This window comes from Lissotriton helveticus, chromosome 7 (genome assembly GCF_964261635.1).
Source record: "Lissotriton helveticus chromosome 7, aLisHel1.1, whole genome shotgun sequence".
In the NCBI taxonomy this organism is placed as follows: Eukaryota; Metazoa; Chordata; class Amphibia; order Caudata; family Salamandridae; genus Lissotriton; species Lissotriton helveticus.
Genome location: NC_136068.1, coordinates 599,951,978 through 599,977,894, shown reverse-complemented (window position 1 = coordinate 599,977,894; position 25,917 = coordinate 599,951,978). Strand labels below are relative to the sequence as shown.

The 25,917-nt window shown below is 46.4% G+C and overlaps 1 protein-coding gene across 1 annotated transcript in view; it reads left to right on the top strand.

Annotated features, from left to right (window-relative positions):
* ZNF346 (zinc finger protein 346) overlaps positions 1–18,565 on the top strand; it is a 76,410-nt gene extending 57,845 nt beyond the window's left edge. The window contains exon 7 of the mRNA XM_078652793.1: positions 15,351–18,565. Coding sequence (XP_078508919.1) covers positions 15,351–15,498 — 148 coding nt within the window. The 3' untranslated portion in view covers positions 15,499–18,565. The remainder of the gene's footprint in view (positions 1–15,350) is intronic.
* The last annotated feature ends 7,352 nt before the right edge of the window (positions 18,566–25,917 follow it).

The following is a 25,917-nucleotide window of genomic DNA, read 5'->3' as shown; positions in this document are numbered from 1 at the left end:
AGTTAAGCTGGTTTCGTTGGTGATGAGAATTGCAGGACATTTTAGCAGGTTAGAGAGCAGTTTGGAGTGAGCAAGAACAAAGCCTGTTGCGGTTTTAAGCTAATGTGTTGTGTGAAGCTGTGATTCTTTTGTTGGAAATGTGATGAGGAAAGGACAGTCATACTATATGTAATTGTGATGAGTGGTAGGAGGATATTTTGGGCACATTAATTAAACCATTCCAAAGAAGCCTAAAGTGGCTCGAATTCAAGCCTTTAAGGGTGTTCCAGAGATTAAACCACCTGTGGCGAGGTGGCTTTATGAAAATCTTTGCCTTCATTAAAACTGTCACCAAAGACTGTGTGAACAGAGGGATTCACCGAAGATTGATATTGAATGGAGAAAATGACACGGGTGGCATTGTATGAAAAATGTAATGTATGACTGAATGACCTGCAGAACATCTATCAAGCAGTATGTGGAATCCGACTCAAAAGTAAAAAATGGAAATACGTAGACTATGCGGAAGAATATTACCCAATACTATTGCCATACGCTCACCACAAAGACCTTCCAGGGGTACCGTTTGTGTTTTAGTTGAACGAGGCCGATCAATGTTAGGTATAAATCAGAATTTTGTTTATGGTGTCCTGGATACTTGCAAACTAAATTGGATTTGTATATTATGCTGTATGTAACGTTTAAGAGAAGGTAAAGAAGTTGTTCCTGTAAGCATATTCTCGCAAAAGCAATAATGCACACTGATTAAGACCCCGTAGGAGCTCTACACCGCTTGGATCTTCTTTTCGGCTTTTTTGTAGGATCTTCAAACACAGGCATATGCACCAACCTGTTTTTTTTTTCCTCAAAATATTTTTGTAAACTATTTTTTTGTTATACCAAAACTTCTTTAGGATAGGTCGTTTCTGGGTTATGTTCCGTTTTTATTTACGTGCTTTGCTTCAACCTTCCTCTTTCCCTCCTCCCTGCCTCCAAACCCCCACCAAAAAAGGCATTTGATAGATTTGTGTGTGCCAATGTAGTGGATTAGAAAATACTGTTTCCAGAGCAAATGCTATCATATCCTGCATTGCAGCACATATTCAAAGGTGATATTGAGCGAACACTGTTGCTGTTTGCTCCTTCAGTAAGACATAATCAGGGACACCAGGAGCTTTATCTTTACCTTAATTCTATCATTGGCTTCCTTGTCCCGTGCAGTTTTCAGCGTGAAAACTGGTTTGATTAGAAATGGAAATAATCTTTGGTTACCCTTCAAGGAGCGGCCCCGATTCTGGTTTCTACAGGAAGGAGAGTTCTCAATGACATTGGCCTTGCACGACCACATCTACAGAATTGCCAAGTTTCTGTGGTTGGGGGTTACTTCTAGTAATTAATTCAGTTACTACCCTTTGTACTGAAACCTGCACTAAAAAATCGCTCAAAGTGCTGCAACAAACTTTCTGAGATTTCAAGTATTCTATACTATTTGATTCACTCCTCATTTGCAAGTCTGATCTAGGCAAAGAGAGCCACAGATGCCTTCCGTCGGGTATCTTGCAAGTGGGACTGACTCTGAGCAGTGATAAATCTTCTGTCACCTGGTCTACTTATATCAGGGGTCTCCATCCTTTTCTGTAATTAGACCTACCTGTGCTCAATGTAAATCATCCCGAGCTATTAATGTCATCAGTGTTGTAACAATGACCACATCCAACAAGATTAAATTTGTGCCGCCCAATGCATAATTACTGGCAGTTTCACCTCAGTGCAGGGATGCCAAAAATGATCACTTCAGTACATCAGGTAGGTTTGGTATAAGAAGTGTAAAAAAGACTTTGTCAATTTGGAATTCCTATACATGGGTAATGCTTAGCTATAATCTGTTGCACCAAGGTCAAGTTAACCCCTTCCATGCCGATGACGAGCTCAGCTCGTCATCAGCGTTACCTGCCGTGTGCTGATGACGAGCTGAGCTCGTCATGTAACGCGGTAATTTTCAAATTGCCGCGTACAGCGGGAAAATGTACCGCATCGATGCGGTTAATAATGTTAGCAATAAGTTTCACCCAGCGCCACATGATTCAAAACATAAATATCCGTGTTAAATATATTTTGAAATGTAACCACTTTGCTCCAAACTCGCTTATGAGGTCTGAAAATGCACACATTTTGTCTCCGATGGAAGCATTTTAATTTTAGGATTCTTCTATTAATTCAGCCAAGCAAAAGTCTAAAATTTCGTAAACTGAACTTTTCACAATAGAGCTACTTGCAGGTAGCTGGAGAGCTACCTTTAGCTTCGGTGGAGAAGCCTGACTTCATTTTCTTCCATTAGACTGACCGCCTTGTCTCCGGAGGAGTGCCTCTGATACTTCAATAAATAGTTTGGCAATTCTAAAAGTATGTAAAGCCCTTCCGTATGCCTCTTTGCGCCATATATAGAGATGTCCTCTGTATTCCACTCGCCTACAACGTTCATCACTGTGCTGCCTGCCACTGCTGAACAAATTGCACAGTCAGTAGGTGCAAAACTTGGATTTTTTTGATGACCAGACAGCATTACTTCAGAAATCCATCTCCTCTGGTGGGCCTTGAGGTGCACTTTCTCAAACTATTCAGTTCCTTTTTAAGGGCGTTCTTTTTGTAATCACAATAGGTACATCAGTGAACAGCTGTGTTTACCATCTTCAGGAATGATATACCAAGGACAGCAGGATAGACCAAGAAGCATAACTGCACATCACTTTTCTAAAATTCTGGGCCGTCAGACAAGGCCTCTGGCTATTTCTTTGGAGGAACCAGTGCTCCTATGCATAGACAACACCACCTCCATTTTCTTTCAAAAAGCAGGGAGGTACAATGCCACTCGCCCCATTAGGAGGCTCACCTCTAGCAACTGGGATATTCCTCACATAAAGGTCAGCACTACATAGTGTATGTAGGCCATCTGCCTGGCATCACCAATAATTGGGCTGACTGGCTCAGGAGATCAAAAGGAGAATGTCAAAGTGTATTCAAACACTTTGATACTGCCTTCGTGAAAAATTCCTAACCACAGAATTTCTAGTGACTCTAAAAGATATACATTTTCCACCACAATATTCATATGCATAAATCAAATATCTTTATTTAGATATAGCCCATATATCTTTAAAAGAAAGTTACAAAATTCCCATTGTGTATCCATACACAAGATAAAAATCAGCGAAGAATAAAAGCATGGTCATTTAACAGTCTTTATAAAAACAGGAATGGTCTTCTCTTAAGCCTCTTTAAATAAAATAGAATAGCTTGAAGCATAATGTACAGGGAAAGTAGTCTCTTCCACCCTTTTATGTTCTACTCGGCATTGATGATATCCTGCTTTTAGGAAGTAACCGACATTCCTGAGGCTACAGCTCATTTTATTTTAGCCTCCCTAAGAGTTGGCAAGTGGGAGGGAGACTTTAACAGGGCCTCTTTTGATTGAAGTTACGGTATGCTTGCAGAATGAAGTTTAGGAGTCTTATGTTTAACAAGGTGTTCTCCGGGTTCAAGGCTACCATGATAGCTTGCCTGCAGGTCCTGACACCCAGCCTATTCCATTCTGGTTTAAGTCTCCGCCTGCGTTCTGAGTTAAAAACTGGACACAGGCAGATCACATGCGACATAGTTTCAGCTGTTTTGCCACACCCTCTACAAGTTAAATCTTCTGCGGTGCATCGCCAGGGGGGTAGATCTTTCAGGAATCGCCAGTCGCCCATTCTAATGGAGATAAGGCTGCGTTTTAGATGGAGTGAATATGTGCAGGCCAGATAGGAGGCGGGGGCTAGCCGTCTATAAGAGTTTACAAGGGCTCAGGCATGACTGCGTTTCAAAAAGAGTGATTTGTCGGTGATACTTGATGTCATTCTCACACCCTTTTTGATCCCTATTTTGAATGCTGTCTGACTAGGATTCAGGGCCCACAAATCACTTGCTGACATTTGCTGGATGGCGTCTTTAAAGAGACGGCCGTATGTTCCGCCTGGGTTATTCTGGGTTATTTCCTGCCAGACTAGGGATTCTAATGTATTGGGGTCCGCTTGTCTTAGTTTGTGACAGAAATTAAGATATGCCCCGATGTTGGAGGCATCATATGCATAATTTGAAATTACAGAGATGAAAGATTTTTCGAAAGCACGTTCTCTAGTTTCCAACATCAACCTCTTTTTTTCCAATTTAAAATGATACGGACTGCACTGATTTTTGATTAGCTAAAGTAATTGGCATGAAGAATTAAGCTCAGCCTACCATGCATAATGCCACTGATGCAAGAGGAATGGGGAACTCTTTACCTCCAAAGCGAACAAGAGATGCCCGTTCTATACCAGCAGGTATGGCAACAGAGGGTGGCATTTTCTGATGGCTTGGTAAAGGTGGGTGTCATTTTCTGATGGCCTGGTATTGGGAATTTGCGTGTGCTTTTCTGCCACCTCCCCTCATTCGAAGGATCATCACCAAGATCAGGAAAAAAACATGCAGCATCATCCTCAAATGTATTTAAGAAATGGCAACCCAAAAACAGCGTGAGAATTTGGGTAAGTACAGAGAACAAAACTCTGTGTTGCCAAGAGGTTGGTTTATGTACTCCGTTATATATAATCATTAGAATAAGTTGTTCAGAGAGGTGATAAAATCACAGCTTAATACAACAGTAAATGCAGATGTGAGCTAGTGGAAGAAAGGCAATCTAAGCGACCTTAAACTCGATCTCAGGCGTTCGGAACGCCATTGGAGACGAAACTATTTCCCCACTCTCCGGGCTAAATACAAACTCCTTCTTAACAACTACAAAAAAGTGATCTTGACGGCCAAAACCAACTACTTCACGGAGAGAGTTGCCCTCTCAGCCAACAAATCCCGAGAAATGTTTTCCCTCGTCCATCATCTCGCCACCTCTGATCGCACGAGCACTAGTCCTGCCCCCACTCAGTCCCTCTGTTCCTCACTCAATGAGTATTTCATTGACAAGATTGCCAACATAAAAGCTAACATTCCTGTGGTTCGCCAACCCTGTGCTCTCCTTTCCCTTCCTCTGCCCCCTTCTTTATTGGACCACTTTCCTTCTATTTCCACTGACTGCTTTCTCAACTTGCTTTCAAAAGTCAAGTCCGGTTCCCCGGCTGACTGTGCTCCGGCACGGATTCTTAAAGCTCTCTTCACCAGTTGTCCTGCTCCCCCCCTCGCCCTGCTTAATACCTCTCTGGCCCTGGGTTCTGTCCCTACTTCTTTTAAAACCGCCATGGTTCTCCCGATTCTTAAAAAAACCCGGACTTGACCCTTCTCTCCCCTCTAATTTCAGGCCTATCTCTCTTCTCCCTTACTTGGGGAAGATCCTTGAAAGCCATGTAACATCTTGCCTGTCTTCGTACGTCGAGGAAAACTGCCTCCTGGCCCCCCATCAGGCGGGCTTTCGACCAGGACACTCCACGGAGACTGATCATCGCTGTACTGGACGAACTTAAGGGGAAAGCTGACATCAATCTTCCCCAAGCTCTGGTGCTCCTCGACCTGTCCGCTGCGTTTGACACGGTCGACCATGCCATCCTTCTCGACCGTGTCAGCGCAGCGGGCATCAGGGGCACAGCACACTCTTGGCTAGCGTCCTTCCTCCAAGGCAGGTCCCAAGCGGTCCATCTTGCGGGCTTTTCCGCTCCTCCCCGCTCAGTCATGTGCAGGGTGCCCCAAGGTTCTTCTCTCTCCCCTCTCCTCTTTATTCTTTATATCTACCCTCTTATCCTTTCCCTCCGCGAGCAGGGGGTCTCCGTGTATAACTACGCGGATGACCTCCAGCTCGTCTTTGACCTCTCTACCTCTTCGGACTCCCCTCTTTTTCTTAGTTCTACCTTAGTTTTCATTTCTGAATGGATGAGCACTAACCATCTAAAGCTCAATCCGGATAAGACGGAGCTTGTCCTCACGGGCGGCTCCTCCAATCCTTGGTCCCCGACTCATTGGCCCCCTTCCTTAGGTCCCCCTCCCTCACCGGTCTCCTCCGTCCGAACCTTGGGCATCAAGGTCAGTCATGACCTCACCATGTATGCCCAAGTCAGCTCCGTCGTATCCTCCTGTTTCTTATCCCTTCGCCTCATCCGGAAAATCTCCCGGTATTTCTCCACGGATGCCCTTAAATCCATAGTCATGGCCCTTATCACCTCTCGCCTTGACTATGGGAACGGCCTCTACGTGGGCATACCTGCTTACGAAACCCGACGTCTACAGGCCATTCAAAATCAGGCAGCCCGCCTTATTCTTCGTCTCCCCAAATTCTCTCACATCACGCCCGTACTCCAGTCCCTCCATTGGCTCCCCGTGCATTTCAGATCCTTCTTTAAATTGGCTTGCCTGGCCTTTCGGGCCTACACCCATTCAGCTCCCCTCTTCATTATTTCCTTGATCACTCCATACATTCCGACCCGCACCCTCCGCTCCTCCTCTCTTTCTCTCCTCCAAGTTCCCCGCTTCCGTAAATCCAGAACTGGGGGCACCCGCTTCTCTGTTCTTGCTCCCCAGTTCTGGAATAGTCTTCCTCTCTCTATTCGTTCTATCCCCACCTATACTTTCTTCCGTAAAGCCCTGAAAACGTTTCTGTTTTCCCAGGCATTCCCTTGTTAGTCCCTCTGGATTCTTCGTAGAGTCAGGCCCAGTTCTCAGCGCCAGGAAGCCGCTTGGTCGCAGTGCGCTTTAGCAAGTTTCTTTTTATTTCATTTCATTTCATGTAAAATTGACCTTGTAGGTTCAATGCTTTCAGTACTTTAAAGGGGGTCATTTATAATGTAACAATGTAACAAGAGTGCCAAGATCCGGAGGTCGGAGAATGGTTTAGCTTGCCCTGGTCTCCTCTGGCATCCTGCATTTTGCTCGCACCCAATCTCCCTGCCGTGTCCAGGAGCACCCTGCGACCCCCAGGACGAGAACCAGGCAGGTCCGCAAAGCAGACACTTGGCGGCCCCCACTTGCCGTCTGCTGATCTGCCTGTGAAATATGGCAGTGAGCCCCGGATGACCATAGGCGCTAAGGCTCCTCTTCGCTGAGCCCCGGATGGCTGCAGGCGATCAGGCTCCTTTCCGCCGAGCCTCGCATGACTGCAGGCGATAAGGCTCCTCTCCGCCGAGCCCCGGATGCCCGCAGGCGTAGAGGCTCTTCTTCCGCCAATCTGATTTGCGGCGGTTTCCCCCTTTGTGGAGGCAGAAGTGTATTGATTCCGCTGCGGAGTCCAACACTTGAGGGGCAGTAGAGCACACAGGAAGATCCTGCTCAACCGGCACGACGCAACTAAAGTCCCCTGCTGAGCTGAGGCGGATAGGATAAACTAGTCGGAAAGCCTCTCGGGACGTGACTGCAGCAGACTCCCGTGGGCCTTGCAGCAAGATCACAAGTAAGCCGCCTTATGCTGCACTGTAATAGGCATCTCGTGCCCCTGCCCCTCTCGTTTCGGCACTTAACTACGATTGCTGCCTCTACCTCGAACAGTATAGATTGCTCAGAGCTCATGACCCCATGGCAAAACACGCCTAACACTACAGAGGGTCTGTACTTCAACGATCCACTCGACCTAATGCCCTCATAAACTAACAACTGACCTCAATCATTCTTGATACTACGCACTCGTACTTTTTCTATATTCTATGGAGTTGCTGTTGGGTTAACTTTTTTCTCTTGTTCGCTCCCAAAATGGCCGAAACATAAAACAACAAGATAAGAGATCTCCCCCAACCTCTGGTCATTGCCACCTATCGGTTACTTCCTCCCCTCTGTTTACAAGTTGCAAAATGGAAAGAGGACTATTCTCCCACAACTTCCCTTCTACGGTTGAAACAGGACTTCCTCGGTTAGTCCACTGTCCCTCACAATTGGAAGTGACAGAGACATAGGACCACAGGATCCCTTACCCTTGTAAGAACACTAACAAAGGACTATAGAACTAGTCATTCCCCAAGAACACAAACAAAGGACTATACATCTGGACATCCCCTTTTGTCGGCCATCTTAGGCTACCTCTTCCTTGGAGATCTAGACCGCTATCCCAGCTTTTTCTGATTTATCGCTTTAGATCAGAATGTCCTCTCACCTACACCTCCTCATACTACTTTTTTATTCTCCACTTCAGTCTCTTTCTAGCCTCATCCCACCCTTCCCTTCATTCATCCCTCTAGATGCCTCCAATTATTCCTTCTAACATACTCTTTCAATAAGCCTCGTCCCCCTCCAGCCTTGCCTTCCCACCTTAACCTTTCCTTCCCACCTGTACACTCCTTGGCACATTACGCACCAACACTTAGCTCAAACCCAACCTGCTACCCACCCCCTCCCCCCATTCTCCCATTCACCAGGACACCTCTCCCCTCCTGTACAGGTCTCTTTCCACCCCTTCCCCTGTCCTCCTCACTTACCTTACTTTACACCTCCTCTCCCCTCGCCACTTCTCACTTACCCCTTTCAGCCTCTTTACTCACCTAGCACGCCTCAACACGCCCGCCACCTGTTGCCTCACCCACCCTACCGGCATCCACCAGGATACTCCCCATCTCCACAAGTCTCGCCGACCACCCCTACTCCTCTTCCCCCACCCACACTACACTAATCCCCCTCTTTCCTCCCTTCGTCCCTCCTTGCGTCACTTCTATCACTCCACTGTGAGCTGGGTTTAAGATGGAGCTCTCTGGCGCTCACACCTACATCATCATCTACCCCCCCCCCCACCCTCTCTAAAAAATCGGCCAAACGATTTAAACACAAGTTCATAAAACGTCACCCGAAAAACCCTCCTCGCTGACCCTTACTTCTCACCGCACAACCGGATTACCACCATGGACATAATTTTTCACACGGAACGAAGAGCACAATGAAGGAAGGCATTCTTAGATGCACTGTCCATCTCCTCCACGAGGAAAACCGCACATGGGCTTATTATTTGTATCCCTTCCCAGCTCTTCCAAGCCACTGCAACTATCACCATTTACAATAACGGTATTATCCTCATTCAAGCCACGGATCGCAGTCTCAATCTCCTATACAACATCTTCCCCAGCATTAAAAGAAGAGTGGCCACTCACCAATCCCCTGCCCAATCGACTCTCATCCCCAGCACACCTAATGCCACATCTCCCACCCCATCTGATAACCCTGCCCCTCCACCACCCCATCCTCTACCTATACCAATCTGATATTTTCCCTCACCTACCCAATTGATCCTCATCTCCAGCACATCAGATGCCACATCTCCAACCCTAGCGGATAACCATATCCCACCAGTACCCCATCTTCTAGCCATACCTGACTCATACTTCACCCCCACCCAGTCCACCCCTTCCTCAACACTCCGCACCTCATACCTCCAAAACACTCATCCTGCCGCCCAACTCTTTGGATTCAGATCTCGCATCATCTGAAGATAGGGAACCCCTCTGGACCTCGATCTCCGCTCCGCTCCTCACTCCCCCTAACGCATTCCCCCACCGCTTAGCTCATCTAATGCAACGTACACCCACCCGCTAGATATGGAATCCCCCTCAGACCAAGATCCTTGCCGCCCCCTCTAACCGCATCCCCCCTAGAATCATCTCTCCCACAACCTCTGCCTTGCCACATAATGTTTCACATCACTCCCCCTCACCCCATCTCGCCCATTCCCTCCCCAGTCATCTGCTGGCACATAATAGGACACCCCTCTGCAACTCTCAAAACTCGCCATTACCTCTTTTCACCCCTCTCCCTACTCTCCCTCCCACATGTACACCTCAGTCATCCACCCCTAATATAAGGCTATCTACCGCAATAACACCCCCTTCCACTCCCTCAAAAGCCCCCCCATCAAAATGTCTAGCTCACCATCCACACTCATAATTCATCCACCCTTTATTACAACTCTTCATTCAACACTACGCCTACTCACACTCGACCACTCACTCAACCCAGTCACTACGCAGCCTTCCACATTCACTCCAGTCACCAACCTCATTTATCAGCGCACCAGATCCTAGACTGGATGAGATTATGATTGCACTACAAATCAAAATTGAACTCCAATCTTTTAAGGATGTGCTTCTAAAACAATCCCGGCACATAACTCCTCCTAGTACTTTGATTGCTAGTGAAGGCCGGAACCTCCCTTCTCTACTATCGAAACCCACCTTACTCAGCTGCAAAACAGTACCCCTCTGTGACACAGTATCAACCCGCTCTCCGAGAGCAATCTCCTCTCTCTTCTTCACTCATACGATCCCAAACTCTCGAACACCTTAATTCCTACGCAGATGCACATTCCTACTATCCCCCCAACCCTTACAGGCCCGCCACACAAAACGAGAGGCATCATCGATTATAACCTAAGAGTCCCTATCACTCATGATCCCACCTCCCCCCTCACCACTCCCCGTCTCAAATGCATACTCCTAAATTGTAGATCTGCCTTTAGACACGCAGCAGACATAGCTGACCTCATCTCACAAGAGCTTGACTAGATTATATTAACCGAAACGTGGCTAACCGAATCCTCCACCCCACTCCTCGACATCCTAGTGACCCCCAATTATGACATCATGAGACTAGACAGGATCGAAAAGATAGGTGGTGGTATCGCCTACATACATCGGAGCAATATTACAGTAAACGGGGCCATATCCCCTGTCTTCAGCTCTTGCGAATATTTATGCCTCAACCTTAGCAGTAATGGCAAATCAAATTGTTTGCTACACATCATCTGCCATCCACCTAGAGACAATCTCATCTTCACCGAACACCTCATGGACATCATCTCCTCGAACACAGGAAGGGAGAATACCCAAATATTCCTGGGCGACTTCAATCTCCATTGGGATGACCACAATGACGATGTGGTTAATAGTCTTAAACAGTTCCTCAATGTCGTTACCCTTTCCCAAATCTGTAACACCCCCACTCACAACAAAGGTTCAATCCTGGATGTAATAATCTCCAAAACTGACGCCATTCAGTTTGTTTCGATCCAACCCTGTGACTCGTCAGACCATTTTATTATTAACTTCTTTATCAATGAAACTCTGCAATTGAACTCAGTTCAATCCAAAAAACCAAAGATTTGGAAAAGAGACCAAAAAAACTTAACCCCAACACTTTACCCGCTGCCTGCTCTAACCGTCTTCTGCCCCTCGCAGGCTCCCTGGACGTACATGATCTCACCAAACACTACTTCAACTCTATGACCTCGTTAATTAATGAGGTAGCCCCCTTACAATTAAAGAGTCTCCACTAAAGATTCTAAGCCCTGGTACAACGGTCTTCTTAACGAGGATAGACGGTCTGTCAGATCTCATGAACGTATGTGGAGAAGAGTCCCATCTTCGTTGCACCTTAAGTCTCTTAGGAGAAAAAGAAACACGTACTATAGAAAGATCAAGCGCACTAAAGCGGAATTCTTTAGCCACCAACTAGACCAGGCACGAAATCGGCCAAAAAAACTCTGAGCTCATCAAAACCCAAACTAAGGTTGCTCCCCAACAACTTCAAAACTCAGCTTGCTTGCAACCCTACTGTGAAGAATTCTCTGACTTCTTCAGACAGAAAACTGATAACACGAAGGAGCTTTTAAATGACCTAGTACTCCACGCCAGATCGCAGATGAACATCGCACTTACACCCCCTTCAGCATCACACCAAATTACCTCAACATCACTTAAAAAGCAACGCAGCATGGACATCCTTCGATACCTATTCCGAAGAAGCCTTAGACAAGATTCTCACCACTCTAAAGCTGTCCAATTACTCCTCTGACCCTCTCCCTGCAAATTCTGTCAAAGACTTGACCCCATGGCTTTTGAGCCTTTGGACCAAAATATTAACAGTTCTCTACAACAAGGCTGTATCCCAGGCTCCCTCAAAATTGGACAGGTCTCTCCTATACTAAAGAAACCCTCAGCTGACCCGTCTGACCTAAACAACTATCGTCCTATCACCAATATTCCTACCTTGGCCAAACTACTGGAAAAATGCGTTCATCTCCAACTCATTAAGCATATCGACCACTTCGACCTGCTTAACAAACACCAATCAGGCTTCAGGGCAGGTCATAGCACCGAAACAGCCATGACACACATCATTGATGATGCGCTTCAGATCATAGATCAGAACGGAGCTTGCCTTCTCATCCTGCTTGACCTATCCTCAGCCTTTGATACGGTTAAACATGAAAACTTGACAGATAGCCCCATTCTTTGTTTTAGGATATCTGGATCTATTCTAAACTGGTTCACCTCCTTCCTCCATAACAGAACGCAAAAATTCAAGGTCAACGACACTCTCTCTAATCCAATACCAGTCGCGTTAGGGAGGAGCCTTGAGGGACTCCTATCTCCAACATCGTTCAATCTCTTCCTGGAACCCCTCACGGAATTGCTTCATGCATCTAACGTCCAATTTCACATGTATCCGGACGACACACAACTCTATCTCAAGATCCACTCTTTAGAAGACATTACAGTGCTCAACACAACGCTCAGGAACACTCCGATTTGGTTGGCAGAAAACCATCTCAAATTGAACGCTCAAAAAACTGAATTCCTCCTTATTGCACCACCTGCCAAAGTCCCCATGATGCAAGACCTGGTCAAATATATTACTGCATTCAATGTCAAACCTAACATTGTAGACTCTGCTAAATCCTTGGGAATAACTCTTGACCGCAACCTTACCATGCAAAAACACATTAGTAATGCAATAAAAGTAGCACACTTCCAGATCAACACGTTGAGGAAGCTGAAACCATTTTTGCCAGCTAACGATTTTAATCTGGCAGTTCAAGCGCTTGTTATCCCGAGGGTGGAGTACGGAAGTGTTTCCCTATGTGGCCTCCCTAAAGCATCAACCGCACCCCTAAGAGCCACTATAAATGCAGCAGCAAGACTCATCACTGGCTCAAAGAGAAGCTCTCATATTTCCCCAGACTTAAAAGCCTTGAACTGGCTTCCGTTTGAAGACAGAATTCACCTAAAGATAGCATGCATGACTCATAAGGCCCTACACCACAAAGCACCCAGCTACCTCGCACAGAAGTTGACGATCTCGGGTGGATCAAGAGCTTCAAGAAACGCTGAAAACCTGCTACTGAAACCCCACAGATTCAACAGGAAGAAAACATATAAACAAACCTTCTCTGGGATGGCGCCCAGGATTTGGAACTCACTGCCCCCAGAAACCAGACTAAACTCCTCTACTGTTTCATTCAAAAAGGAAGTGAAAGAGTTCCTCATGGCAAAACTCACCTACCCATAATCCAAGGTATCTCTTTGACCAAGCACCCCCTTTCCTTTGCCATCCACTTGGACAAAGGGCCTCCAGGCTTTTTAGGTACGCACGCTGACCACTACCTAATTCAACATTCTCATGTTGTACCCTTATGCCTCACTTTTGTACTATGTGCTTTGTATTCTTGATGTGCCTACATTTACACGTTTGTATACCTAGCTTAACTGATTGTAAAGCGCTCTGATATCCGCAGGATCTTGTTCGCGCTATATAAGACCTTCAAATAAATAAATAAATAATGAGCGAAGCAAAAAGTGGCTATTGCGCTGATGTTTCCGTCTCTAAGCTAAAAACAAAATCGACAAGACCATACTCTGGAGTGGTATGCTTTCGGGCAAAATGGCAGGCTCGGCTTAAAGGTCAATATGAATCCATAAAGATCTGATATGTAAGCGCTGCCAACTTAAGCCCATGGTGTCAATTTAAGAATAAAGTTTGCAGGTCTATATCAGGATCAAATGTTGCTGTTCTCTTCCATGGAAGCTTCTTTGCCTGCAATCCCGACCCAGCCACCCCACCAACCCCAGCCCTTCTTAATGTCCTGAGGGGCAATGCCCCCCTTACCTTTCCTTTTGACCTTTATAAAGCATGTCTGTCAGGCTGCGAAAAGCTCAGCCTGATACACACTTTATTTTCAGGTCAGGCAACCAAGAGCTAAAAATGCGCTAAATGCACAGACTCCTGGCTACCTGAGCTGAACTTTGCCAGGATGAAGAAGTGTCAACTCCTCTGGGCGTGACCTGTTCAGCCTGCCTGGCAAAGCACCTCGAGGCCCACCCCCTCGTGATGAGAGAGAGTGTCGCTGATTGCCTTGGACCTGGGCGCTTCACTTCTAAGCCCTTGAGTGCCCAGGGCTGAGTGTCAATCTGACACCTCGTCACAGATGTGGGTGGGGGGCTCGTCTGTCTCAGTGCCTCATCCCACTCTGTTACATGTGAGGGACTGCTGCCTTCCCTAACTGGCTGATCTAAAGTCAGCCAATGAGGGAAGGCAGCAGTCCCAACCCTCGTAGGATCTTCGAGGCAGAGCTGCACAGGCAATTTTTTTGTTGTTGTTTTTTTTTTGTTTCATGCTTGAATATATGGAAGTGAATTTAGTGAATTGATGCATGAGTGAATGCATGAGTGTTAATGTGTCCTTTTGTGCCCAGCCCGCCCCCTCCCTGCTAATAGTACAGACCACCACCGCGCCCCACCCCAAATCATAAATATTCCCTGTGGCCTAGTGGTGAATCCCTGCTCAAACACATTGAAACCCTCCACTTTTTGTGCTCCCAAATTCAGAAGGCCCAAGGGAACATAGATGTGGGAGTCAAACCTTTGCAGGCATGTTCTTATTGAGTAAGACCTCAAAGAGTTCACCATGTTTAGGGGGAAAATGCCTGAAAATCTTGTTTGGATCATGTTCCATGCATTCTCTTGAAGGATGTCTGGCATCCAGCGACCGGAACTCTTAGAATTTAGATGTTCAAAATACATAGAATATATGAAAGACCCACATATCCTTTCGTTAGCGTTCCAGGGCTAGTGTGACCATGTGAGAAATGCAACAAAATATTAAGCAAATTTATTGGCAAAAAATGTATATTTATTATATCAGCTGCAAGTAGATATTGAAGCAGAGGTTGCACAGAAACCTATCCCTGTGTGTGCTAGGGGAAAATAGATGGTATGAGTGTACAAACACACCAAGAGGTGTACATGTTTGAACAACCCACCACCGATTCTTTGCTGACACATGGGTGTTCAAACACCTTGGTAGTGAAATGTTTAGCCCTCTGCTTCCTGTAAGCACGTATCTTTGTTCTAGGCTCATTATATTAAAGAAGGTATGGAAAAAAGGTTCTTACTCGTTAGTGCCACTTGGAAAGCATATCAAATGTAGCTGATTTTGCATTGGGTGGGGGGGGGGGGCAAATGGGGTATTGATGGCAAACTTTAATGAATATGCAGCTTCTTTGTACCATGTCCTTAACAGTACTTCACAAACTTCCCTATAATAGTTATAAAAGAAGGTTCTAGTTAAAATCACAGGCCTTTGTTAATGTTATTCCTATCTTTCCACAGTGTACACGCCAAGAGGACTAGTGGAGTTCCTTACGTGGAGCACGGGGATCCAGTTCAAAGAATGAGACCTCCGGATAAATGGTATCCGAATCCCTATCAACCAGAAAACGTCCGTGGGGATGATGGCTACTACAGTCGTGATTACTAGAGCAAGTCCTACAGAGATGTCAGAGGCACAACCCTGACTTTCCATTGTTGGCACACAATGGACAGTTCCTGTTGAGAGATGCTCCCTCCCCCAACCCCCACCCTCTCTGGTTACATTGATCAGATAGGTCTGAATATCTCCTTCATTTCAGGGCTCCAATAGTGCTGGATTGTCCCAACCTGAGTAATCTTTTCATACATATGCTTACCCCATCTGATCAGTTTATTGCTTTCACGTTCTCTGTAACATTTGGCTACCACATGTCTGCCTGACAAGGGTAACCTTTTGGCCTGAAGATTCTAGCTTCTTCCTGTCAAACAAGCCAGCACTAGTTACATCGCCTTTATTGAGGCTGTTGATTGCCAATAGCACTTGGATGAGTCATTGTAGAATAGTGCTCTGGTGTAACATGGGTAAAGCTTGAATGTGCTCGTATGAGAAGCCAGAATTTGGTATATAACAGTCCAGCCATGTGAGCAGTCCTGCCTAAGATGATGTGATTTTGAATTCCTTGTATATTGTAGTGCTGTTTTAACATTACAGAGGCACTGGTGGTGGTGAACAATACCTTTTTGAGGTATAGTGTACTTATTTTCATTTCCATTGATTTTCTTGTACCGTAGTTGGCATATAATAATGTTGCAATGTGTTTACATTTTTAGCTGTTAATAGGCCATAGTTTTGTCGTCTAGTCCTGATGCTCATTTAAAAATTTCATGTCCATATGACCACTGTTGTCACTTGGGTGCAGAATTTCAAATTTCTATTCAAGCATGGATCAGGTCTTAATGTCCAGCACCAGATACAGGTAATGTGAGAATCTCACGCAAAGTGAAAAAACATATGACGTTTGCTGGTGCTCCTATGGGTGAAACACATGCATATTTATTGTATAAAAAAAGTTTGCATTACTTTGCAAACATACATTTAATGTGAAAGACTTCAGGAATACAGAATTATCAAAAAAAGGAAGCTCATTAAAACATGAATGAAATGTAATCTCACTTAATGCCAACTATTGAAACGGTATTGAAATCAAGAAGTTGCTCATTGTGCGCTTCTGGAGTAACAACTATTTATAAAAAAATAAGTGCTTGGTGTAGCCCAGCTCAGCATAAGCACCATTTACAATTGATGCCCCAAATTGTTGAACTATAAATGAACACTTGTCGCCACCAGCATGGACATAAGGACCCCAACAAAAGAAATATTGAAACACATGCCTGCAATTATGCCCTTTTAAATGGTAGGGTTGAGAAAGGTACAGCAGAGTGCAGACAGCAGCAAAAGGTTCCCTTTGAACTTGCTATCTTCTGTCTGTAGAAGTTGTGGGTGTAAACACTTGGCTATGCTTACAGTCTGTTTGTGGAGGGTGCCTCATGCTTCCTTGCTGAAGGAAGGGATGTTAGGCTGTTGTGTTCCAAAGGCGCTAACTTTCCATAACTTTCGTAACTTCCAGGATTAGACCATGACCTTGTTATAAAGTGTGTTGGTGATGAACTGAGGAAACCCCAGGGTGTAGGGCTCGTATAGATTGGAGCTAGTACAATCTGCAGACTGGTAGCGCAGTCAGGAGCGCAAGCCTGTAACTTACCAGCTTCAGCTCCTACTTGAGGTTAAGCTGACTTCCACTCAGTGGAAGTTTTAAATAAAGTTCCTGTTTCTAAACAAGCGGTTGTACAAAGATGGAAAAGAATTGGTTTTGGGGAGAACATTTTGGGTGTCGGACAAGCGTGTGCCTCCAAACTATGTAGACTTCCAATTCATTGTACTTTATGGAAAATGCGGAGTATAGTGGTCAGTTTAGTTAGGACTGTGAAGACAGCATGCTTCTGTTTTCAATGTGTTTTGGTTAGAAGCTATGTGCTGGAGATTAAATAGCAACGGATATTTTTTTCCAGAATTTTCTGTTGACTAAGCTTGATATTGAATTTTAAAGAAAATGTTTCACTAATGACAATGATCCTCGGTTTAGAAGTTTGAAGACGGCTGGCAGGTACAGTTTGTTTTTGGTTGTTCTAGGTTTTTGTATCCACTTAGTGTCCTTCCACAAGATTGAAACCATTCCAGCATCACCTAATGCTAACAGATGTCTGTGCATATTAGGCAAATTAGACTTTTATTTTTGTGGGAGGGGAAGCAAGGACCAGGTACTGGATGTTTGACATGCTCTCTCAGGCTCTAGCTCTTTTATTGTGATTTTGTTCAGGCATAGACAGGGGTTACGATTACAACCTTTGAAAACCATGCTTATGGGTATTTGTCGTTGCGTTGGGGCGGTGAGCAACATGAATGTCCACTACTTTCATGGTGTAGTATAGTTCTGTGGATTTACATGGATCATTGTGCAATGGATTTTACATCTTTAACTATGGTATGATAGGCAGAGATCAGCACGAGTTGCTCCGTTGAGATTCCAGTTTGGGAGGTAGTGTAAACAGCTTTCTTGTTCTCTGCTTCCATAGACTCCTGTTTAGCTTTACCTCAGGCTCTACTCAAAGGCTGTTGAGAAAAAAGGGTATTCACTTTTTTGTAGTGTTGCTCGCTGAACCAGCGTACGTTGAGTGGGCAATGCTGTCATGGGATCCATGGCCACCACATACCGAGGATAGTTTGGCGTCTGTCTCAAATGTTTCATTATTGTAAGGCGGATTGCTTTTCCATCTTTGTCATTCCAGGGAAATTAGTCATTGATTTGAGAGTACCTGCCTGGGATTTGTTCTGGTGGTCTATTCTCTCCTGCTCCAAAGCGTTACCTTGGTTTCTAAGAAAGTTCAGAGCCCTAAATAATTATTGTAGTCTTTGGCAGTCTTGGCAAGAACTTCTGCCTCCTGGTAAGGATAAAAACATTATTCCTGTTAACAGAGCTGTGGTGCAGAGGCAAGCCCTGACCTGTAATGCTGTTTGTGTTTTCTCCCTTCCCGCCTATCACATGCACTATTTGATTCGCTGGATTGGTTCCTTTCTGTATGCCTGCTTGATGCTGTTTACCTTTCCCATGTGTTGCAAATGTATAAACAGTTTGCTTTGTTTTAGAGAATAAAAGAGCATTTTGTTTTCTTAGAAACTTCTTCTTGGTTTGTGTATTTGGGGGGGGGGGGGGAGGGGTAAATGTGCCGACCGATTGCAAGGTTTGGCGGTGTACGACGGCTCACATGACTGTCTATTGAGAGTGCCGTACATATTAAAGCATGTTAGAATGATAAAGGAAAACACTGGTATGCAGTCTACTTAGGACACTTAAGAAACTGAACTTTGAATCAAAGTTGGGCTATTTGAAATCAGTTTATTTATTTATTTATTTATTCAAAGTTTTATATAGCGCGAACATGATCCTTACAGATATCAGAGCGCTTCACAAAGACAGGGAAGGGGCAGTAGGAGTAAACAGAGATAATGGGAACAGTATAAAAGTCAATAACATGGATAATAAAAACATACATAAAACCAATACATATACAATCAGGTAAGGAAGTAATATAGAACAGCACAAGTCATTGATCCCACTACAACGGTGTACAGGTGGATCAGTAAACCAGCGTGTATCATATCTTGGTCGGTAGTAAGAGAGTATCATAGTAGTGCCCCCAACAAGTCGAGTATAGTGCCAGGGGATAGGCTGAGCAGTGGTACAAAGCAATGCAGAGTCTCTGAACCAACATCTGTAGCGATCAGGAGATCTTGGCCAGAAGGATTGTTTTCACCTCTTTCTTGAAGAGTGCAGTGGAGGAGATTAGCCTGGTTTCAGGAGGGAGCGCATTCCAGATCCTGGGTGCCATTCCTGAGAAGGAGCGTTTGAAAGTTTTCACTTTCCGGAATCTACGAGGTTTCAGGAGTAGATTTTTTGTACTCCTATTGGATCTCGAACCTCCTGATATAGACCGCTTTTGAGCGAGGTAGTTGGGTGCCTTGTGGTGCACGGCCGCGTGTGTCATAGTTGCAATTTTTAGCTGTATTCTGGCTTCAAAAGGCAGCCATTTTAGAGACTTTAAGTCTGGGGATATGTGCGAATGCTTTCTAGAGCCAGTAATGAGTCTCGCGGCAGCGTTCAGGGAGGCTCTTAATGGTGCTGTTGTGGATAGTGGGAGACCGCTGAGGGTCGCAATTCCGTAGTCTATTCGAGGGATGACTAAAGCTTGTACAGCAGTTTGGAAGTCTTTGGCCGGGAGGAAGGGTTTAATTTTCCTCAGCGTGTTAATTTGGAAATTAGCTGCTTTTGTGGCTTTGCTGACGTGCTGCTGCATGTCGAGCTTGGCGTCGAGTGTGATGCCTAGGGATTTCGCCGAGTCCACGATGGTAGGTTGGACATTGAGTGCTGTTAGGTTGTTGAGCCAGGTTTGGGTGGTGGAGATTTTCGCCGGGGGTGAGATGAGTAGGAACTCAGTTTTCAGAGCATTTAGTTTGAGGTGATTATCAGCCAGCCAAGATTGGGTGTTAATAAGCGTGGAATTCAGATGTTTGATATCTTCCGGGGATTGTAACTTTAGGTAGAGTTGTGTGTCATCAGCGTACATATGGAATTGAACATTGGATGCTTGAAGCAAGGTGGCGAGGGGTTCCATAACGAGGTTGAACAGTGTAGGGGAGAGGGTGGATCCTTGTGGAACCCCTAGATCTGCAGGCACAGGTGTAGATAGTACATTGTCGATCTTGAACCTCTGAGACCGGTTGTGAAGGAAAGACGAAAACCATTTGAGAACAGTTCCCGATAGCCCCATTCTAGTACTTAGAAGCTCCAGCAAGTTCTCATGTTTGACCGTGTCAAATGCTGACGAGAGATCAAGAAGGATGAGGAGGCAGGACTCATTGCGATCCAGAATTTGGAGGGCGTCATCAATTATGTGTGTCATAGCTGTTTCCGTGCTATGTTTCGCTCTGAAGCCTGATTGATGAGGAGGTCAAATTGATCAATGTGTTTTGTTAGTTGGAGTTGGACACATTTCTCCAGCAATTTGGCCAGGGTGGGGATATTGGTGATGGGCCGATAGTTGTTTAGGTCAGACGGATCAGCTGTAGGTTTCTTGAGTATAGGCGTGACTTGCCCCACCTTAAGGGAGTCTGGAATGTGTCCTTGTTGCAAAGAGCTGTTGATGATCTTGGTCCAGAGAGGGAGGAGCAAGGGGATAAAGTCTTTTACAGCATTAGCAGGTAGAGGGTCTGTGAGGTGATTAGAGGGCTTCAAGGTGCAGAGCAGTTTGTGTATAGCTTCTTCCGAATAGGTATCGAAGTACTGCCAGGATGCCTTGTTTTTAGGTTGAGTGTCTGCCATTCTGGTGTAGTTGGAGTATCGGTTTACATCCATGATGAGGTCATTTCTTATGTTGTCAGTCTTATGTTTGAAGAAAGCAGAGAAGGCTTCACAGTGTGGGGTGTCATTTGTTGTGCTATTTGATTGTGTGGGTTGTGCCTTTGTTTGGGTCTTGATTAGCTCGAACAGCTTTCTTGGCCTATTCTTCGCTTGGTCCAACTGGCGGCTGAAGAAGTCCGACTTTGTGCGCTTTATTTTCCTAAAGTAGGCATTTCTCTTGTTCTTAAGCTTTTTGAGATGCAGTGCTGAAGGGTCCGATCTCCAGGTGCGCTCTGCCATTCGCATATTACGCCTTTCGTCATTGAGTCTGTCATCATACCAGGGGTTAGAAATTTTGGTGGAGACTCTTCAGTTGCAGAGGGGCGACTTCATTGACTATTGTATTCATAGAGTCAAGGTAGTGGTCAGTCAGTGATTGAACATCTGAGGCACCTGAAGGGGGAAGGAGGAGGTTGCCGATGTGGGGAGGTAGGGTGGAGGGGTTAAGATTCTTCAGATCCCTTTTCCATGTTTTGGATTTGATTGGTTGAGTAGGGTTAGGTTTAACTGTTTCGTTGATAAAGAAGGTGATAATGTGGTGATCTGACCAATCGCAGGGTAGAATCGCCTCCAGTTGAATAGCGTTCTCTTTGGCAATGATGAGATCGAGTATCGCGCCTTTGTCGTGTGTTGGTTTATCGCATAATTGGGTGAGGTCAAGTGCATTGAGGAAAGTTTTGAGACTATTCACCACGGTGTCTTTCTGATCGTTCCAGTGGAGATTGAAGTCACCCAGGTAGACTTGAGTGGTCTGCCGACCGGCATTGGAAGTGATCAGGTCCATGACTTGTTGGGTGAATATGAGATTGTCACCAGGCGGGTGATAGATGAGATGTAAAGTACAGACTTGTTTGCCCTCACTGGTGATGTCTAGGCAGAGGAGTTCACAGGAGGAAAGGGAGGGGGAGGTGACTTGAGTAACGGAGAGGTTGCTCTTAAAAATGCATGCAATTCCCCCGCCCGTCTTGCCAGTAGACCTGTCCAGCCTAATGATGTGATAATTGGGGGGGGACTAGTATGTCCATAATCGGGGTAGAGGCTTCAGTGAGCCACGTTTCCGTTAGAATGGCTAGGTCTAGCTCCCTATTTGAGACAAGATCCGCGATGTCGGTGGAATGTCTCTGGGCCGATCTGCAGTTTAGTAGGATGCAATTGAGTTTGGGAGAGAGAAGGGTGGTCGAGCTATCTAGTGTGAGGGAAACTTTCCTGAGGTTGGTAGGGACGGAGCCTCTGTTGTTGAGTGTTGGGAGCCTCAGAGGGTTTGTGGGAATTGTGGGTATGGGGATGTGCAAATTGGAAAAGTCTTTTACCGGACTTGGGCCATAAGAGCGTAGGAGAGAGCAAAGGTCGTGGTCCGCCAAGGGGCTGAGAACACGACGGGGGCGGTGGGAATTATTGCGAACGGGGATAGTAGACCATTGCTGGTGTCGTCGGGGGCGAGTGTATGTAGGAAGGGTGCGTCGTTTGTAGGGTAGTGGGATGGTGGGAGGTAGACTGGGCTGTGAGGAGAGAAGGTCTTTGATTGCGTGGACGTCTTTTTTGATTTGTAAAATTTCCTCTGACTTGGAGTGTGGATAAAGTCAGGTCAGGAGGGTTGCTGAGGTGTTCCGCGGTGCTAATGAGTGGGATGGTATTCAAGGTGTGGACGTGTTTGTGGGCGAGGGGTGTGAGTGGTGAAGGTGAGGCAGGCGGTGAGTGGGAAGCATAGGTAGTGACTTCAGTGGGAGATGGTACAGGTGAGTAGAAGAGTGAGTGAAGGTTGAAGACAGTGGGGGAGACAGGAGGGTAGTGAGGGCTAAGAATAGGAGGTGGGAGAGAGGGGGGTGCTAGGGTAAGGGAGGAGGTTTGTTCTGTATCTTGTGTTGGGAGGGGGATGGCGTTGTGAGTGGGAGTTGGGCGGGAGCAGGGAAGGGAGAGGTGTCTGCCGTGGGGGGGATGGGGTGGATGGGTGGATAAACTCCGAGTGATGGTGTGTGCAGATGTAGGCGTGTTGTGGGTGGGAGTTGTTGTGTCGGGTGTGAGAGACACGTGGGTGGGAGTGGAGAGGGAGATGGGGAGGGAGAGGTGTCTGTCGAGGGGGGGATGGGAGGGGGGGGGTGGATAAACTTTGGGCGGTGGCTTGTTCAAATGGTGGTGTGTTGTGGGTGGGGGATGTTCTGTCCGGGGGGAGAGGGATGGAGGGGGTGTGGGTGGGGATAAGAAGGGTCATGTTAGAGGGGCTGCTAGTATGTGCGGTGGAGATATTTGTGACTGTCCTTGGGGAGTGGCGGGCGTTAACAGCAGGTGGGCCATTTACTGGGGTGCTGGGGTTAGAGGTGTATTAGGTGGTGGCTGCGAGGTCAGGGGGGATAGTGCTGGCGGAGTTCTGGGTGTGGGTCCGCAGCTTGGAGAGGTGCTCTTTGAACTTGGGGAACAGGTTGTCTAGTATTTCCATGTTCTTGTCCGTGGATTGGATCAGGACAATCCCGTTATTGTAGATTGTAATGGTAGACCTGCCAGGGAAGAGGTGGGAAGGTGTGATGGTGAGAATTAAGCCATGGGTTGTTTTCCTGGTGGTGGAGACTGTGAGTAGAGATAGGAAAGTTTTTCTCCATTGGGCTCTGCGTGAGGTGTGGAAGATGATATCAGTATTCAGGGCTCCATTGCCCGATGAGAAGTAGGTGTCAGCAAAGGGTGTTTCCGGGTGCGACCTCAAGAAGTTGTGTTTAAAACGTTTAGTGGCATTTTTGGAGAGAGGGGTGGAGGGGTAGTTAATTCTAAAAGTGTGCTTGCCGTTGAGCTCCATTTTAGAGAGGCTGTGGTGTTAGGTGTATGAACTAGGGCGATAGTACAAACTGTCAGCCGCTAGTTACAGGGCCAAGGAAGACACTAGTGAGTGGGCAAAGATATAAGAGGTAGAAGTCAGTGTGATCCCCGAACAGCCAGTGCGTGGGAGCATCTTACCAAATGTATCCTATATACAAGGTAGCAGTCAGCTTACACCGTGTGACCAACTATGCGAGGTAAGGCCTATTAGGTGGAAGCTAAGTTACATATCAGAGTGTACAAGGTAGCAGCAGTGTAGTCTAGGCTTAGAAAGTGGCTGGGCGCAGCTTGCCTGACAGAGCGAATTGAATGAGGTAGTAATAATCAGTGCAATATCGTGACGTAGCTTACAATGAAAAACCAATAAGTAAATAAATAAATGCGGTACCGGACAGTGGATGATGGGGATAGAGGTGAGATATGTGCAGTTTGCCGCATATAAAATACAGGCTAGAATAGGGCTAAACTACTAATGAGTTACTAAATCCCATAAATGAGGTAGCAATCAGTGCACTGTCGGTGAGGAAAGGTGAAAATGGGTGTAGGTTACATAAGGTGTAGAATACCAATAGTAATATAATACTGCAGTAAAAGGCTGACACTTAAGCACATCAAGAACACCAGGTTACATAAAGTGCAGAATACCAATAGTAATATAACACTGCAATAAGAGGCAGGCACTTAAGCACACAAAGATTTCAATACAGAGCTATGTAAAGTCTGTGGTACCGATAGTAAATGATAGCCAGAAAGACTAGTCCATGATGGCTGCCAATGAGAGAGAGAGTAGTCTAAAAATGGCCGCCAAGTAGGGAGGATAGAATCATTAGTCCTCTTTTAGTTGTTGCTGTTTTCATAGGAGGGAAGAGCAGTTTCACATTCTATTCTGGCTGGCTCAGGATCTTGCATGCCATGGGGAGTCTTATCTCAGTTTTGTTATCTTAAGTGGAGCTGCTGAGGGGCCTCGTGGGTACAGGAGGGCATTAAATGCTCAGTTTATGGCCCCGGCCATTTTGAACAAAAGACAGTTTTTTTTCTTTTCTTTTCAAAATGAAAACGAATGGGGCATAAGTATGTGACTTATCTAGCAAAAAACGAGTGGGGCACAGTAAATACCTTTATCAGCGTTCACTTCGGCATGCGATCTGCAGACCCAGCCTCAGGGGCAAATACGATCTTCAGCGTTTACATATCGGCAAAAACGAGTGAGACGAGCTGCACTGAAGCTGTTCAAGTCAGAATGCAGAAGGTATATTTGTGCAGATGAGGGGTACATAGCGGTAGCCGATGTTAGTGCTAACATAGATCTTTCCAGTTGTTCAACGCATTTCCTGGGCATTTCCTGGGGGGGGGGGGCTATTAGGCGTCTTCTCTGTGTGCAGGCTTCGTGACGTTCAGCCGACCCATCGCCCAGCTCTCCCGCCAGCTGCCCCTCACCTCCACAGCTCCCGGTGTGCAGTCGAGAGAGGCCAGACACACCTCCGTCGTGAGCCGCTCAGACCGAGGCTCTAGTGCGGAGATCAATCCTCCAGTGCCTCCGTCGCGCTAGTCGTCTTCCAACAGGCTCTTTCAGCAGGAGGATCGGCCCCGTCGTCCCGCTCCGCACCACTGTGCTGGGGCACCTCCTCAACCACCACAGACTGCCCGCCTCGCCTACAACACCTCCACAGTGCCCGTCAGTGGCTGGCGTCCCGGCCGATGGTCCCGACAGTCCTCAAAACGTCAGCAGGGGGAACCGGAGCGGATGAGATGACCAATCCTCCTATGCCCGCCAGTGATCGGCTTTCACAGCAGGCAGCCACGGCCGCGCCGGTGCACCAGACAGTAGTGCCTCTCCGACGCCCACAGCCTCCCGGTCCCCAGCCGCCACCAGCCTCCAGCACCCGCAGCATTCACCGTGGCTCTCCCCCGCTATCTCGTGCTCTGCCGATGCTCCGGTGATAGTCGCAAGTCCGCCAGTGACAAAGGTAGGTGTCTTTTTTCGATGTTGCTGTCCAATCCAGTTACTTTTAAGAACCAATCCAGTTACTCGGTAGGAATCCAGTTACTCGTATTTATTTTTCACGCAAGAAGATGAGTGCCATCCGGGATAAATCCAAACGAGGGATCCCGAGCACTAGGAGCTCCGGATGAGAGCTCCTACCGGGCGGCCATCTTGCCTGGTTCTTGCCTGGTCCACAGTTGACAAATACATTCCAGTGCAACAATAGGGAGCTTACAGGTAATGCAGAGGTATGCTAGGGTTCGAGGCATGTGGGCTGCTGAAT